The 15,923-nt window shown below is 43.5% G+C and overlaps 1 protein-coding gene and 1 long non-coding RNA gene across 2 annotated transcripts in view; one reads left to right on the top strand and one right to left on the bottom strand.

Annotated features, from left to right (window-relative positions):
• Positions 1-12,583, bottom strand: part of LOC307185677 — a 50,969-nt gene extending 38,386 nt beyond the window's left edge. Inside the window, exon 1 of the long non-coding RNA XR_013828140.1 lies at positions 12,524-12,583. This is a non-coding gene — a long non-coding RNA (uncharacterized lncRNA). The remainder of the gene's footprint in view (positions 1-12,523) is intronic.
• Positions 547-2,982, top strand: TLR10 (toll like receptor 10; the record flags this gene model as incomplete). The annotated part of the gene is made up of 1 exon (XM_079920073.1): positions 547-2,982. One exon carries the CDS (start codon positions 547-549, stop codon positions 2,980-2,982), a length of 2,436 nt encoding a protein of 811 aa, XP_079776199.1.
• Positions 12,584-15,923: the final 3,340 nt, after the last annotated feature.

Raw genomic sequence — 15,923 nt, 5'->3', positions numbered from 1 at the left:
ATGTGTGGAGGCAGGAGGGATATGGAAAATCTCTGTACCTTCCTTTCAATGTTGCTGTGAATCTTAAACTGCTCTAAAAAAATCTTCATTTTTAAAAATTTCTTTTCATTTTCTTAAAGCTTTCAGGCTATCAAAAGAGGATGTGGCAGGGGGGTGTTGAATATGACCTAGCAACGCAGTTCCTAATTTGAACTGGGTGAGAGGAACTTCTGCCAGCTATTATATATCTATCTCCCTTCTGGGAATCCTGACTTGCCTCAGTGATGGGGGTGTGACACAGTACCTGGCTTGGAAATCTATAAGCCAAGCTCTGAGATCAAGTCAAAGACTCAATAAATGGGTTGGAACCCTAATCCAGATTCTTGGTGAATACAGTCAGATGTTGGCATTAAAAAAAAAAAATCCTACAGGGTTTAACAAATCACATAACCACTTAACATTATATGTTGTCTTTCCAGGATTTGAACTCATCTTCCTCATTCATATGAGGTGATGTGTGAAAAAAGTCATCTGAGGTGAATCAGTGATAAAATCCTCAGAATTACAATGAAACAGATCAGAAGCATTTACGTATTTTGTAGTATTGTTACGTCAGTGCATAGTGGGGCTTCAAAGCTGCCAGAAGAAACAGAATTGACCACCAACTGCTCAAACGCGTCTTTAAGAAAGGTTCCTGAAGACTTGACCCCAACCACAACCGTACTGGATTTGTCCTACAACCTCCTTTTTCAACTCCAGCGTTCAGATTTTCATTCCCTCTCTAAACTGAAAGTTTTGATTCTATGCCATAACAGAATCCAAGAGCTGGATATCAAGACCTTTGAATTCAACAAGGAGTTAAGCTATTTAGATGTGTCTTACAACAGACTGAAGAGTGTAACTTGGTTCTCGCTGGCAGGTCTCAGACATTTAGATCTGTCCTTCAATGACTTTGACACCGTGCCTACCTGCGAGGAGACTGGCAACATGTCACACCTGGAAATCCTAGGTTTGAGTGGGGCAAAAATACAAAAATCAGATTTCCAGAAAATTGCTCACTTGCATCTAAATACTGTCTTCTTAGGACTGAGAACTCTTTCTCATTATGAAGAAGGTAGCCTGCCCATCCTAAACACAACAAAACTTCACATTGTTTTACCAATGAACACAAATTTCTGGGTTCTTTTGCGTGATGGAATGAAGACTTCAAAAATATTAGAAATTACGAATATAGATGGCAAAAGCCAATTTGCAAGTTACGAAACTCAGCAAAATCTTATTTTAGAGAATGCCAAGACATCCATTCTGTTACTTAATAAAGTTGATTTACTCTGGGATGATCTTCTGCTTATCTTCCAATTTGTTTGGCATACGTCAGTAGAATACTTCCAGATTCAACATGTGACTTTCGGAGGTAAGGTTTATCTTGACCACAATTCATTTGACTACTCGAATACTGTAATGAGAACTATAAAATTGGAGAATGTACATTTCAGAATTTTTAATATCCCACAGGAGAGAGTCTACTTGCTTTTTACCAAAATGGATATAGAAAACCTGACGATATCAGATGCGCAAATGCCTCATATGCTGTTCCCTAGCTATCCTACAAGATTCCAATATTTAAATTTTGCTAACAATATCTTAACAGATGACGTGTTTAAAACATCTATCCAACTGCCTCATTTGAAAACTCTCATTCTGAAGGACAATAAATTGGAGACACTTTCCTTGGTGAGTTGCTTTGCCGGCAACACATCCTTGAGGCACTTAGATCTGAGCGAAAATCTGTTACAACATGAAAATGATGAAAATTGCTTGTGGCCAGAAACCTTGATCACCATGAACTTGTCGTCCAACAAATTTGCTGATTCTGTTTTCAGGTGCTTGCCCAGAAATATTCAAATACTTGACTTGAATAATAACAAAATTCAAACTGTCCCTAAAGACATTATTCACCTGACATCCTTGCGAGAGTTAAATCTTGCATTTAATTTTCTAACTGATCTTCCTGGGTGCAGTCATTTCAGAAGACTCTCAGTTCTGAACGTTGAAATGAACTTAATTCTCAGCCCATCTCTGGAGTTTTTCCAGAGCTGCCAGGAAGTTAAGACTCTAAATGTAGGAAGAAATCCATTCCGATGTACTTGTGAATTAAGAGATTTTATTCAGCTTGAAAAATACTCAGAGGGCATGATGGTTGGGTGGTCAGATTCATACATCTGTGAATACCCTTTGAATCTAAAGGGGACTCAGTTAAAGGATGTTCGTCTTCCTGAAATATCTTGCAACGCAGCTTTGTTGATTGTTACCATTGTGGTTATCATGCTAGTTCTGGGGACGGCTGTGGCCTTCTGCTGCCTCCACTTTGATCTGCCCTGGTATCTCAGGATGCTAGGTCAATGGACACAGACATGGCACAGGGTTAGGAAGACCAGCCAAGAACAGCTCAAGAGAAATATCCAATTCCATGTGTTTATTTCATACAGTGAACATGATTCTGCCTGGGTGAAGTATGAATTGATTCCCAATATAGAGAAAGAAGATAGTTCTGTCCTGATTTGCCTTCATGAGGGAAACTCTGACCCTGGCAAGAGCATTACTGAAGATACCATAAACTGCATTGAGAAAAGTTACAAGTGCATCTTTGTTTTGTCTCCCAACTTTGTCCAGACGGAGTGGTGTCATTATGAACGCTACTTTGCCCACCACAATCTCTTCCGTGAAAGTTCTGATTACATAATGCTTATCCTACTGGAACCCATTCCGCTCTACTGTATTCCTCCCAGGTATCCTAAGCTGAAAACTCTCATGGAAAATAAAGCATACTTGGAATGGCCCAAGGACAGGCGTAAGTGTGGCCTTTTTTGGGCAAACCTTCGAGCTGCTATTCGTGTTAATTTATTAGAAACCAGAGAGATGTGTGAACTGCAGACATTCACAGAACTGAATGAAGAGTCTCGAGGTTCTGCAATCTCTCTGATAAGAACAGACTGCCTATAGAGTCCCACCCACCCCTAGGGAAATCGGGACCTGAATATACTGTTAGGATATAAATTGACACAACCTTTATCATGGCAATTTGGCAATATCTATTAAAATGAAAAACTATCATTCCTTCATGTCAGTTCCTTGAAGGAGCTCTAAGAATGTATCCTATAGAAATGCAATTTGCAAAGGTTTATGTAAAGAAGGTATTCATCCTGGCATTGTTTGTAATCATGAAAAATTAAAAACAGCTCAAATGTCCACAAAATAAGGATTGATCTAACAAATTATAGTACATTAATGTAACAGAATATTACACAGCCATTAAAAAATGAGGTAGCTCTATATTTTCTGGTATGGAGAAAGTTAGATCTTGGTTTATACATTGAAATAGGAGTCTAAAGGAATATATACCTGTACATTGGTGTGGTAACAGTGGTTAGGGTCTGGAAGTTTGGATTACAGGAAGCATTTGGTTTCTACGTTGTATATTTCTGTAATGTTGGAGTTGCTTAGAATGAATCTATACTTCTTTTGCAAGCAGAGAAAACAATAAAGATAATGTTAAAAGCCTACACATCCTACTCATGTTGTTTGATCGTCCCTTCTAGCCTCACAGTTCATTGAAAGAAAACAAGCTCTCTTGAATTTTGCAAAGTTATATTTCAAAAACAAACATCAAGAACAAACATGTTCTTTCCCTATTGGCTCACCCACATGATAAAGGAAGGAAATGCCTTTAAGATCTGACACCAATCACCTCTTGCACCCTTGCAACCCATCATTGAACCCTATCAAATTATTGGCCCTTTCCCAGAACACTCATCTCCTTTCATGCCCCCAGACTCTAGAACTTGGCATCATGTCTGCCTGTGATACCTTTCCTGACTTAGTTCGTTTAGGAAATCTTACATATCCTTCAGGTGCAATCCAAATGTCGACTCTTCTTTGAAACTTTCCTCATTTCTTCCCCCAAGCATGATGTTCCTCTATTCTCTACAACACTTGGGACATATTTTCATCACCAAACTGATGATATATCTTTAAAAAACATCCCTTTCTTACTCTTCTATGAACTCCTCAAAGGTGAGGACAGACTTCCCTCTGCCCTTGTATCAGCGGCAGTTTGCTCAGTCCATGGTTCAGAAAAGATGCTCAATGAATGTTTATGGAATGGACATTGGGTTAGCTAGAGGAACTTAGTAGGGACTCAACTGGCTTCAGGATAGAGAGTGGAATTTGAAGGCAAATTCTGAGAACCTGAAGAGGAAGAGCAGGCATAGGTGAAAGGAAGAGAAGACTGAGAACCCAGAATTGACGGATTCCTGAGTACAGCTTCAATCAGGTGAATTTGCCAATATTTGATTGTTCTTGACTTACAAAAATATCTGTTTCAGCTCATTCAAGCTAATAAAACCAATCTAAGCAGGCTAAAATTGGGCTCGGCATCTACTGTATTTCCTTATAGTTTGTGGTCGTACGAATTCCTCACACTAGTAGCCATTAAAAAAAGTGGACTCGAGAAGGTCAGCCTGAGAGTGTAGGGAGAAGGCTGGTGTCAATCTAGAAGCCAGGTTGTACTTCCATTTGGTCAATGGCCAGTCTGCTCTGAGGAGCTCGAGTTCAGCAGCCCTGAGGCTGAGTGTCTCTCTTCTTCCTTCCTGGCAAGCCTTGGTCTGTCTGGTAGAAGGGGAAGCCCGAGGGAACCTCAGTGGAGAGATGGCAGAGGATTAGGAGAACACCTCTCCTCCCAGGCTCCCAGCAGCCGGGCTGCTGATATTAGTGTGATTCACGGCTTCGGAAAGAGTCAGACAGACACTGTATGAAGACTTTGTCGATCTTGCATGAATTAGTGTGAGACTCTTACCTTTACAGATTAATTAACTTGGAACAAACAAAGAGGATAACATCAGCCCTAAAGTTGTCAGGATTGGGTTATTCATGGCAGTTATTCCAGTCTTCAGTTTAGTAATACAGTTTTTTAAATAGACATTTTATTATAATTTAAAAAAAATAACACATTAGGCTTAGTTCTCAGCGACTTCTAATTTTAGCAGCTGGACAACCCCTAAATCTTCCCCACAATTATTTGAGATCTAGATTCTATCTGCAGTCTCTCCCTACTCACCAGGGCGTCCTGCATTTGCAACCTGATTCACATTCCTAAAACAACGATCTTGTTCTATCAGTAACTTATGACCGGAGGCAGCTTCTCAGATTAGCCACCCTTTGTCCACAAGCCAGAACGTGTTCTTTGTATAAAGGATGAAGAATAATTGGGATCCCGGTTTCCCCTGGAGGTTGTGAGGACAACTTCACCACTGGTACTCTGCTGGGGAAACTTCCCATGGTCCCTTAGCTCCGTTTTTCACCTGTGTGAAGCTGGTACTGATCTCAGCCCTCCATTATCATTTTTCTATTTATTTGGCTTATTCCAACTTCCCCCACTAGAATGCAAACTCCTTTAGAGCAGAGATTTTGTCTGTTTTGCTCACAGATGTTGTTTCCACCTCTGCCCAGGACAGTGCTTGGCACATGGCTACTCTCCAAGGATTTTCCAAAGGAAATATAGTTTGTCTGTAGACACTTTGTTGATTGGCCGCCTCTGCTCTTCTCAGGTCCAGCAGGGCAGCCAAGGCCACCCACTTCAGTGTCAGCCCTTGTTGTACATCAGGCACATAGGTTTACTCAGCAGGGAGCCTTCTTCACCTTCAATAAGTATATTTTGCTTACACTTTCTGGGACCAGCCGACCCTGGGTCGTCTCCCTCTGCCCCCCACCTTTGGCTCTTCTCTTTACTTCCTCCTGTTGGGATCCGCTTCATCTCAGGGGCTTGCTGTGGACAGCCCTTGAATTTCAGAGTCTGCAGATTATATGAATCCCCACAAATGGGTTTTATGGTCCCCCCACAACCCCCATCAGTGCCCCTCTTCTTGTTGCCGTATCAGCTTTTCAAGAGGAGAAGGGGAAGTTCTGGGCCAATAAAGCCTCTGCTATGGCCCACTCCTCAGACCCCTTCCCCTCTCCCCCACCCCCAGGTCTTGGGAGAGACTTCCTTGAATTTTCTGATAGGTCTTCTTGCTTCTGTAGTTCCCTGGTAGCATGTCTTTAATGACGGGTACATTCTTAAGCCCTGGTATGGCCAGGCCTGACGGTGTCCTCCAAGCAGGATGTCCCCAGCCCACATCCAGACCCACATGGATCCTGGTCTTCACATGACCCTTCAAGGTACTTCCTGACCCTCTGCCTTGCACATGAGGCCAACCAGGTATCCTACGGAGCTCTGGATCTCGCACCTGTGGGGTCCTCTCAGAGACTGGTGGGTGGGCCTCCATTTGAGGCGGACAGTCTGGCAAGAAGATCACTTCTGCTGGCTGAAACAGCGTGGGGTCACCCAAGATTGGGCCACCAGAATGGTGCACACGTGCTGATTTGGGGTGACTCTCATATCGACCACAAGATGACGTCGGGGGTCTGGGCTACCAACAGTCTACCACCAACCCTTGGGCTTGAGCCAGCCGTGTGGGCCTGTGTCCATCTGTGATTTGATTGTGGTGCCACCTCCTGTCTTCAGTACCTGTGGCAGGTGTGACAGCAGATGCTGCCCGCTTCATCCCCCAGCCCCCAGCATCCCGGGTGATAACCACCATTGCTGCAGCTCTGTGCCATGTATTAGGTAGTCCTTGGAGGATGGCTTTCAAGACTGAACGCCAATGGGCTTTCCGGTCAATGTGCTCTCTCACCTCCCACTGACATGGCGACATCATGCTCTCCCTGTCGTAAGCCATGTTCATAAGGGAAGGACATATGTTGTGGGAGTGGAACTGAGCCTCTCTCTTCTTGCATGGACCCCTCACTACCCTCCCCACTGGCGATGGTGTGTTTTCAGTCAACACTGAAAGAGCTCCCATTCTAGGGAGGCAGTGATCACCACCTCAAGAGTCCAAGAGAAGACACGACTGGAATATGCCTTATTCTATGTCTCCACCATAAAATTCTGAATGTTAGACTAAACAGGACCAGAAAACAAATATCAGTTTATGTTTTCCTACATGCTCTGGGGAAGACTTGCATCAGTGAGGCACAGCACCCAGCTTTGAGTCACTGTAAGGCATCGTGGACAGATGCAGTGACATGAGTAATAATAAAACCATCATTACAGACAGGCTATCAGGGAACTGCAGAGGCAAGAAGATCTATACTGTTTAATGGAAACAGGTTCCGAAGAGCCATGTGGTTTGTGTGGTTAATTACAGCATTGCTACGTTTTGGGGGGGTTTTTTGGTGGAAATGAACCAGGAACAGTACATTGGACAATAAAATGCCTGAAGAGATGGTTCCTGGATTTGAACAGGGCGAGATGGTGCTTGGACCCTACAAAGAATCTTCCAATGCACAATGGACAATGGATAATGGACAAGTAACTCTTCTCTATCCATCTCCATGAAAAAGCCACTATACTTCACATAGGTCTGTACCTTGTGAAACATTTTAAAATCCGGTTATTTATATAATAAGTATAAAAATTAGGAGCTCTGCAAAAAGAATTTTCCTGCCGCCCTGCACACCCTAGAGGCAGCTCTGGGAAGGAGAATATCGTGGCTTATGCAGCCAGAACATACATTGCTTCTTATTTCTTGGTGGCACAATGACTTATTTCAGTTTCAAAGTAAGTCACTGGCAGCAGGACAGTTTTTGCCTCGAGTGCTAATGGGGATGTGGTGAAATTCAGCGCTAAGACTGATGGATCTGAAAGTTTCGAACAGGAAAATTCTAGTACCATGATATTAAGGTTATGGGAAGTTCCTCCTATGGTTTTCATAAAAAACTGAAAGAAGAAGAGGCCTCTCTTATTTTATGTCACGATGGGTGAAGGTACCACATTATTAACTTACGTTCTCCCCATGGAGGACGTTACAGCCTTAGTTGTGCCCAGGAACTCTCTAGTCCTAAGGCCCTGAAGAGTTTGGCTTCCTGGAAACAGTACCTTTGGCCCTGGGAAAAAAATAGACCAGAGACATATGCTGGAAGAATCTCTACCAGGTTAGCTCTCATTGTCATTAGGACCAATGCCTTCTTTTAATTCCTAGACTCACTAGCCCTGAGGAGATCCAGAGACCCATCAGCCCTCAACCTCCTCCTGGTTCTTTTATTTCTAGAAAAGAGGTGAATCAGTCTCCATGATGCTGTTTGAAGTATCCTGGCCTACTGTGTAACAATACAAACCTGACCCTTCTTGGGGTTTATATGTGCCTGTCACTGTTCTAAGGCTGTTATGAACTTTACCTGTTAATTCTCATAGACCTGTGAATTCAATTTTATTATTATTCTCATATAATAGACAAAGTACCCAAGGTACCAAAAAGTTAAGGTTTCACGGCTAGTAAATGACAGAAATTCAAGGTGGTCTGATTACAGAGCCTGCTTTCATATCTTTTCTGCTAGGCTGCCTCCCAAGACCTTGGAAACTAACTACTGTTCCTGCTAGACCCTGTTCGCAGATGGAGGGATCTTGTTGCATAAGAGCAATTAGCATGATTTGGTGTGTAACCCAAGTGCTTCCAGTCTTCACTGCCTGCGGCTACAAAGAAGGCTCATCAACGTCAATGACCCCGTATTCTTGGTCCCAAGGAGCCTTGTGTGTGCTCATATCCCACACTGTCAGCCGCTCTCACCATCTGATACCACTCCAGCTATCTCAGGTAGCTAGACTGGGGCCTGGCAAGGTCCTTGAAGGCGTCTTGCACTATTGACCTCGCTGAACAAAGTGCCTTCTTGATGGTGCTAATGTTCATGCTAAGGGTGCTTTCCCCCAAGAATCCCAAATCCACTCATCTTGAGGTGAGAAGCCATGCTGAGCTCCATAGCGTGGTGGGTTCAATATCTCTCTCCTCAGAACTGGGTGTCGCCATCTCAGCATCCCATAGCCGCAACGCTAGGATTCAGAGTCTCACCAAGTCAATGGGCTCAACATCACTAATCATCGGGGAAATGCAGTCAAAACCACAACGAGATACCACCTCACACCTGTTAGAACGGCCGTCATCAAAAAGACAAGAAATCACAATTGTTGGCAAGGATGTGGAGGTAAAGGAGCCCTTGTGCACTGTTGTTGGAAATGTAAATTGGTACAGCCACTATGAAAAACAGCAGGGAGTTTTTTCAAAAAATTAAAAAGAGAACTACCATATGATCCAGCAATTTCATACCTGTGTATTTATTGGAAGAAAAAACCCCCCACTAATTTTAAAAGAATATGTGTTTATTTCAGCTGTTTACAATAGTCAAAATATGGAACTAACCTAAGGGTCCATGGATACTGAATGAATAAAGAAAATGTGGTATATAAACAATGGACTATTATTTAGCCATAAAAAAAATCTTGCCATTTGTGACAACATGGGTAGACCTTGAAGACTTTATACTAAGTGAAGTAAGTCAGACAGATAAAGACAAATACTACATGATCTCACTTATATATGGAATCTAAAACAAAAACAAGACCAAAACCAAAAAAACAAGCTCATAGATACAGAGAAGAGATTTGCTGGTTGCCAGAGGCAGGGGTAGAGGTGTGGGTGAAATGAGTGAAGGGGGTCAAAAGGTACAAATTTCTAGTTATTTATAAGTCATGGGGATGTAACATACAGCATGGTAACTATAGTTAATAATACTGTACAGCATATCTGAAAGTGGCTACAAGTGAAGATCTTAAAAGTTCTCATCACAAGAAAAAAATTTGTAACTATGTATGGTGTTACAAATGTTATTATGGTGTTACAGATGTTAATTAGACTTATTGTAATGATCATTTTGCAATAGATACAAATAGCTAATCATTATATTGTACACCTGAAACTAATGTAATGTTAAATGTGAATCATGCTTCAATAAAAAAAAATTAGGAAATGTAAGACAATCCTATTGGTGCTTCCAGTTTATCTAAAAGTGACTAATAATTTAAAATCTTATGTCATATTAAATGACTCTGTTACAGAAATAGATAAATCTTCAAAAACAAACTTATTGATTTGGGTGCACATAAATATACACTATAAAACTACCAAATAGGGCTTCCCTGGTGGCGCAGTGGTTGAGAGTCCGCCTGCCGAAGCAGGGGACACGGGTTCGTGCCACGGTCCGGGAAGATCCCACGTGCCGCGGAGCGGCTGGGCCCGTGAGCCATGGCCGCTGGGCCTGCGTGTCCGGAGCCTGTGCTCCGTAACGGGAGAGGCCACAACAGTGAGAGACCCGCATACCGCAAAAACAAAAAACTACCAAATCTATAAAGTACCAGTCAACGTTTGAAAATAAAAAGTGACTGTGGCTATATACACAACCTCAGAAAACTTCCTAATTAAAGAGACACTAAGGAAAGAGGAAAACACCGCATTTTCATTCCAATAAAAATAGTACCATAAAGGGGACTTCTCTGCTGGTGCTGTGGTTAAGAATCCGCCTGCCAGTGCAGGGTGCACAAGTTTGAGCCCTGGTCTGGGCAGATCCCACATGCCGCAGAGCAACTAAGCCTGTGCGCCACAACTACTGAGCCTGTGCTCTAGAGCCCGTGAGCCACAACTACTGAGCCCATGCGCTACAACTACTGAAGCCCACGCATGTAGAGCCCGTGCTCCGCAACAAGAGAAACCACAGCAATGAAAAGCCCCCGCACTGCAACGAAGAGTAGCTCCCGTTTGCCGCAACTAGAGAAAGCCCACGTGCAGCAACGAAGACCCAACACTGCCAAAAATAAATAATAAAATAAATAAAAAATTTTAAAAAGTACCATAAGTATGTATAATCAAAATAATTACTGGTGACATTTTTCTATAACTTTTATAACATCTAAATTTCTTCCCATTGTCAAATATATTGTCAAATATTCATTTTTCTGAAAAGTGAAAGTGAAGAAAAATCACTAGATCTTTTGATGCTTAATAATAAATTATGAAGGCAAAATTGTGAATAACTAGCCTATTGGGCAAAAGTAATTTTTGGTCCTTTGCTGTTTCCCTTTCCAGTTTTTGTACAAGATTGTTTCAGGATTCATAATTGTGCAAAGACCATAAAATTGTGTCATATTTCTTAGCCTTTACAATTTATATAACAAGTTCAAATTAGAATTTTAAAACATTTTATTCTTTAAAAAGTTCAGGAAATCGGCTCCCCCAAGCCAAGTATGTGGTTTATGTAATCAAAACAAATAGCTGAACTACATGTGCTACACGAGATAAAAACAACAACGAGAGGCTTCCCCGGTGGCGCAGTGGTTGGAAGTCCGCCTGCCGATGCAGGGAACACGGGGTCGTGCCCCGGTCCGGGAGGATCCCACACGCCGCGGAGCAGCTGGGCCCGTGAGCCATGGCCGCTGAGCCTGCGCGTCCGGAGCCTGTGCTCCGCAACGGGAGGGGCCACAACAGTGAGAGGCCCGCGTACCGAAAACAACAACAACAACAACAACGAAACCTCTTTCCTCAAAACTGGCTGTCAACATCGCAGCATTTCAAAGCTTCTATGCTGGGATCCAGAGTCTCACCGAGTCTCTCATGAAATCCATTCCTGGGAAATCCCTTCCCGGGAGCTCTGAACCAGCCCAGGAAGGAAGGAGTGCGAAACGGCGCCTCCTACCTTCCCCTGTCCATGCTCCTTCCCACCCCTCCTTTGCGACCCCCCAAAACACCATCCACCCCCCCCCCCAGTTATTCATAGCAATTTATGCATGTAAACGTAGAGGAGTGAACATCATCCAAACAGCAAAACTTTTCTTCCCAGTTTGGGTTCTGGTAGGACGCCCTGCTGCATATTTTATGCAAATTGGATGGGGAGGTTTGCCCCCTAAGGAGGCCCAGGAGAGGATGGAGGGGGGAAATTAACTCCATCGTCAGAACCTTAAAAAAAACTGAGAGCTAACATCTTCCTTAGATTTTACAAGCAAAAAGCTGGCTAAGCTTTAAACTGAACTGATATAATAGATTAAAACTGAATAGATAGAAATTTGTTTTTCACTTTGAAATCTCTGTCTTAAAACCAGCTTCAGGCCCCAAAAGGCCACAAATAATAAACGAAGATCACTAAAAGGGAAAAACCAAACCGAAAAAAAAAACCCCAAGAGAAGCAGCAGCACAGCGGGAGCCAGCTGCACTGCAACTTCTCATTTTGCAGCGTGCATCTAACCTTAATGCCAGGGCCCCAGGGAAGTCGGGTTAGAAGCAGTTTCACTTCGTTGGTTGCTCCCCACCCACGGGCCTTTCCGGAGGCGGAAAGCAGAAGATCATGATATTAAAATAGATCCCATTGTGCATGCAAGAGCAACGCCACCAGCACGGCGTCTCTTCCGGCTAGTCCACCTTTTCAGTTCTCAGTTTGGCTCCCCTCAGCCTATTTATACGGATTCTACTAGAAACCTGAATTGGCTTTTGGGGGGAGCTATGGAGTGTGTGCTGAAGCATTTGGCCACTTCGTGTTTTCTAAGTTCCGCAATAAGTTATTTAATGAGCCCTCGTGTCAGAAAAAGAACGTTCCGGGAAAACCCTTTCTGATCTTCTCTACGGCTCACCTTGACCAGGGCACCTGCCACATCAGTCACTCTTCAGAGGACGGAACCGCAGGAGGCTCGTGGGACTGGCATGTTAAAAGAAAGCTGCCCTCTTTTTCTTTTGTTGTTTCCCATTTTTCTTTCTTCTTCCTCTCCACTACCTCCGACAGGCGTAGAATGGGGCCGCTTTTCGGGTCTACTTAACTCTTACTCCCGGCCCACATCAAGACAAGGCAGAAATGCTGAAAGCTCCAGCATCGGCATCACCTGAGACCTTGTTAGAAATGTAGGATTTCAGGCTCCATCCCAGACCTAATGAATTAGAATCTACATTTTAACAAGACCTCAGCTGTGCGTACGCTCAGTAGGGTTTGAGAAGCACTGTGAAAGAAAGCTTGGAAAATGAACGGATGCCCGTGTGTGAAATTTGGGGTCACAGCGCCACCTTGTGGTTATCGTAGTAGTTGCTGTTGAGCTTTCAGTTCCCGGAGGGTTCGGCCTCTCTCCACCACGCTGTCAATCAAAGAGATACGGGCTCTTTTCCAAGGATGCCTTCTACCTGAGTTGGGAACAGCTGATAGCCATAGTGATTTCATGCATTCGAAATTAGAACCAGCAGGATCAACAGATCTCAAAGTATTTCTTTCCCCTTCACAAGATTTATCATAAAATTCATAAAGCCATTAAAACTCAGTGACACAAGAATGGTTCTAAAGATTATTGAGATGAGTAGTTCCCACCTTTTAAACATGAAGCTCACTTTATAATAATGGTTGGTATTTACTGAACATTTACTCTGTTTCAAGCACTAAAAACCCGCAGGCCTTTAATCAATTAAACCTGACATCAATTCAGTGAGACTGGTGCTATATTATTTCTAGTTTGTAGACCCCTCTCTGACAGTAATATTTATTGGTTGAGAAACATCTATACTAACAAGAAACTATTATTATGACTCTAGTAACTCTTGAGAAGGAATTTGCATTGAATTAAATCCAATCACTTCTACATACATTTAGGGAAGAGTAGTGCAGACATATACGATATGTTATCTACCCAGCCTCAGACTGCGTTTGGGGTGTATATAGACTTGGGGTATCTTGCAACAGCTCCAAGGATCTCCAGAGGATTCATAGCTCACAGTCTGGGACCCCCAATGTAGAAATACCCCCAATCCTTTATTGATGACATACCATGCACTCCGGAACACGACTGACTTCATCTAGTCTCTGATGATTAGCAGGGTCAGGCTTGCCTTGGCCTTGGATGGAAGACTTCTGGGGAGTAGGAAACATCTCAAAGAAGTTCCCCATGGTTATATTTCTAGCTTGAAAACTACACTGTAGAGACAGACTCCATGGACTGTTGCTCCCTTCTGTTCTCCAACCCATATACCCTAGAAAAAATAATTTTCCTAAAACAGAGTTCTGTTTGAGTTATTCCCCAACACAGAGTTACTCCAACTATGCCCAGCTGGTTATGTGAGCTAAAGCTTATTCTGATTACCTAGGTTTTCAAAGTAAAATCTAATACCAACCAAACTGCTTGCTGCTACTCCCTTTATTCTGTCTAGACTATTCCTCTAGTCTCTGTGGTGGAAAATGGTGGCCTCAGAGGAGACCTCTAGGAGGCCAACTAGTGGCTAAGGTGACCCTCTTCAGGAAGTCACTTGGGATGCAGAAGTAGGTCCTACACAGACACAGGAAAACAGTTCTGGCAAGTAACAGTTAGATAGCCTTTTCTCAAGACCAAGCATGAGTTTACTGTGAAAAGTATCATTACTGACAGGTAAGTACAAATTCTGGTGGGTATTCTCTTCTTCAGTCCCTCGGTGGAAGAAATAGCATAACCAGAAGTTTGCTTGGTCAGTATGAGTCTTGGCCATTTCATGTTTCTGGCTGCCCAGTTTCAAACCCATCTTTTTTTTTTTTTTTTTTTTTTTTTTACGGTACGCAGTCCTCTCACTGTTGTGGCCTCTCCCGTTGCGGAGCACAGGCTCCGGACACGCAGGCTCACCGGCCGTGGCTCACGGGCCCAGCCGCTCTGCGGCATGTGGGATCTTCCCGGACCAGGGCATGAACCCGTGTCCCCTGCATCGGCAGGCGGACTCTCAACCACTGTGCCACCAGGGAAGCCCTCAAACCCATCTTTTTAAAAGTACAATATTTCCTTTTGGGCATTCTTTCTTCCCACTGGACATAGTCTGGGAGACAGTGGCCAAGATTCCAGCATTCCTTCATTAATGGGCAGAGAGGTGGCCCAAGTTAGGTCAGTTACATTCTCTCTTCCTGGTATTTGAATCTTGACTGGAGGATCAAAGAAATAGAAAAGAATTCTATTTCATCCCAGCCTTCCAGAACCTGGTTTCAGACTTCTTGCGAGTCTTTGCATCTTATCCTCGAGAAATATCCTAGTTCCTGCCTGTTTCCATGCCTCCACCCTGTTATTGACTCTGTGAGCCCCCAGCATCCTTCCAAAATAATTTTTTTTATTTTAATTAAGTTAATGTGCTACTCAGCTATTGCTAGAATAATGTTGTATTAAAAAGCACCCTCGGGCTTCCCTGGTGGCGCAGTAGTTGAGAGTCCGCCTGCCGATGCAGGGGACACGGGATCGTGCCCGGGTCTGGGAAATTCCCACATGCCGCGGAGCGGCTGGGCCCGGGAGCCATGGCCGCTGAGCCTGCGCGTCCGGAGCCTGTGCTCCGCAACGGGAGGGGCCACAACAGTGAGAGGCCCGCGTACCGCAAAAAAAAAAAAAAAAAAAAAAAAAACAGGTAGCAGTTCAGATTTGGCCCCCAGGCTCTAGTTTGACAACCCCTGACCTATCTGACAGTGACACCAGCAGCTATTCAGGGCATGCTCTTCTCGTGATAGATGGTAGCGGGCAGGGTAAACCACACCAGCACATTTGACATCTCTAGGTGAGCATGATATATGCTATTCTGCATTCTGTTGGCCAGAGCAAGTCATGTGGTCAAGCTCAAACTCAGTTGTGTGGACGTGCGCATTTTGCCTACTCTACAGTAGGGAGGCAATGCAAAGTCACCGTAGAAAGGGCGCCAATGTATTTGCATTATTCTGTTACCCGCAGAGAGTGTAAAGCTGGGACCATTAACCTACCTTGGTTAACCAGAAAATAATAAAATATTAACAGAAATTAATTTTAACCCAGTCAAATTTATCAATCTTTTCCTTTATGATTTATGCTTTCCAAGTCTTGTTTAAGAAATTCTAAAAAAAAAAATTCTTTGCTGTATGTCAATTATATGTCAATAAAACTGAAAGAGAGGGCTTCCCTGGTGGCGCAGTGGTTGAGAGTCCGCCTGCCAATGCAGGGGACACGGGTTCGTGCCCCGGTCCGGGAAGATCCCACATGCCACAGAGCGGCTGCGCCCATGAGCCATGGCCGCTGAACCTAC

The sequence above is a fragment of the Stenella coeruleoalba genome, assembly GCF_951394435.1.
Source record: "Stenella coeruleoalba genome assembly, chromosome: 4".
Taxonomy (NCBI): domain Eukaryota; kingdom Metazoa; phylum Chordata; class Mammalia; order Artiodactyla; family Delphinidae; genus Stenella; species Stenella coeruleoalba.
Note: the sequence above shows the minus strand (reverse complement) of the source record. Positions and strands in the feature narration are given on the sequence as shown.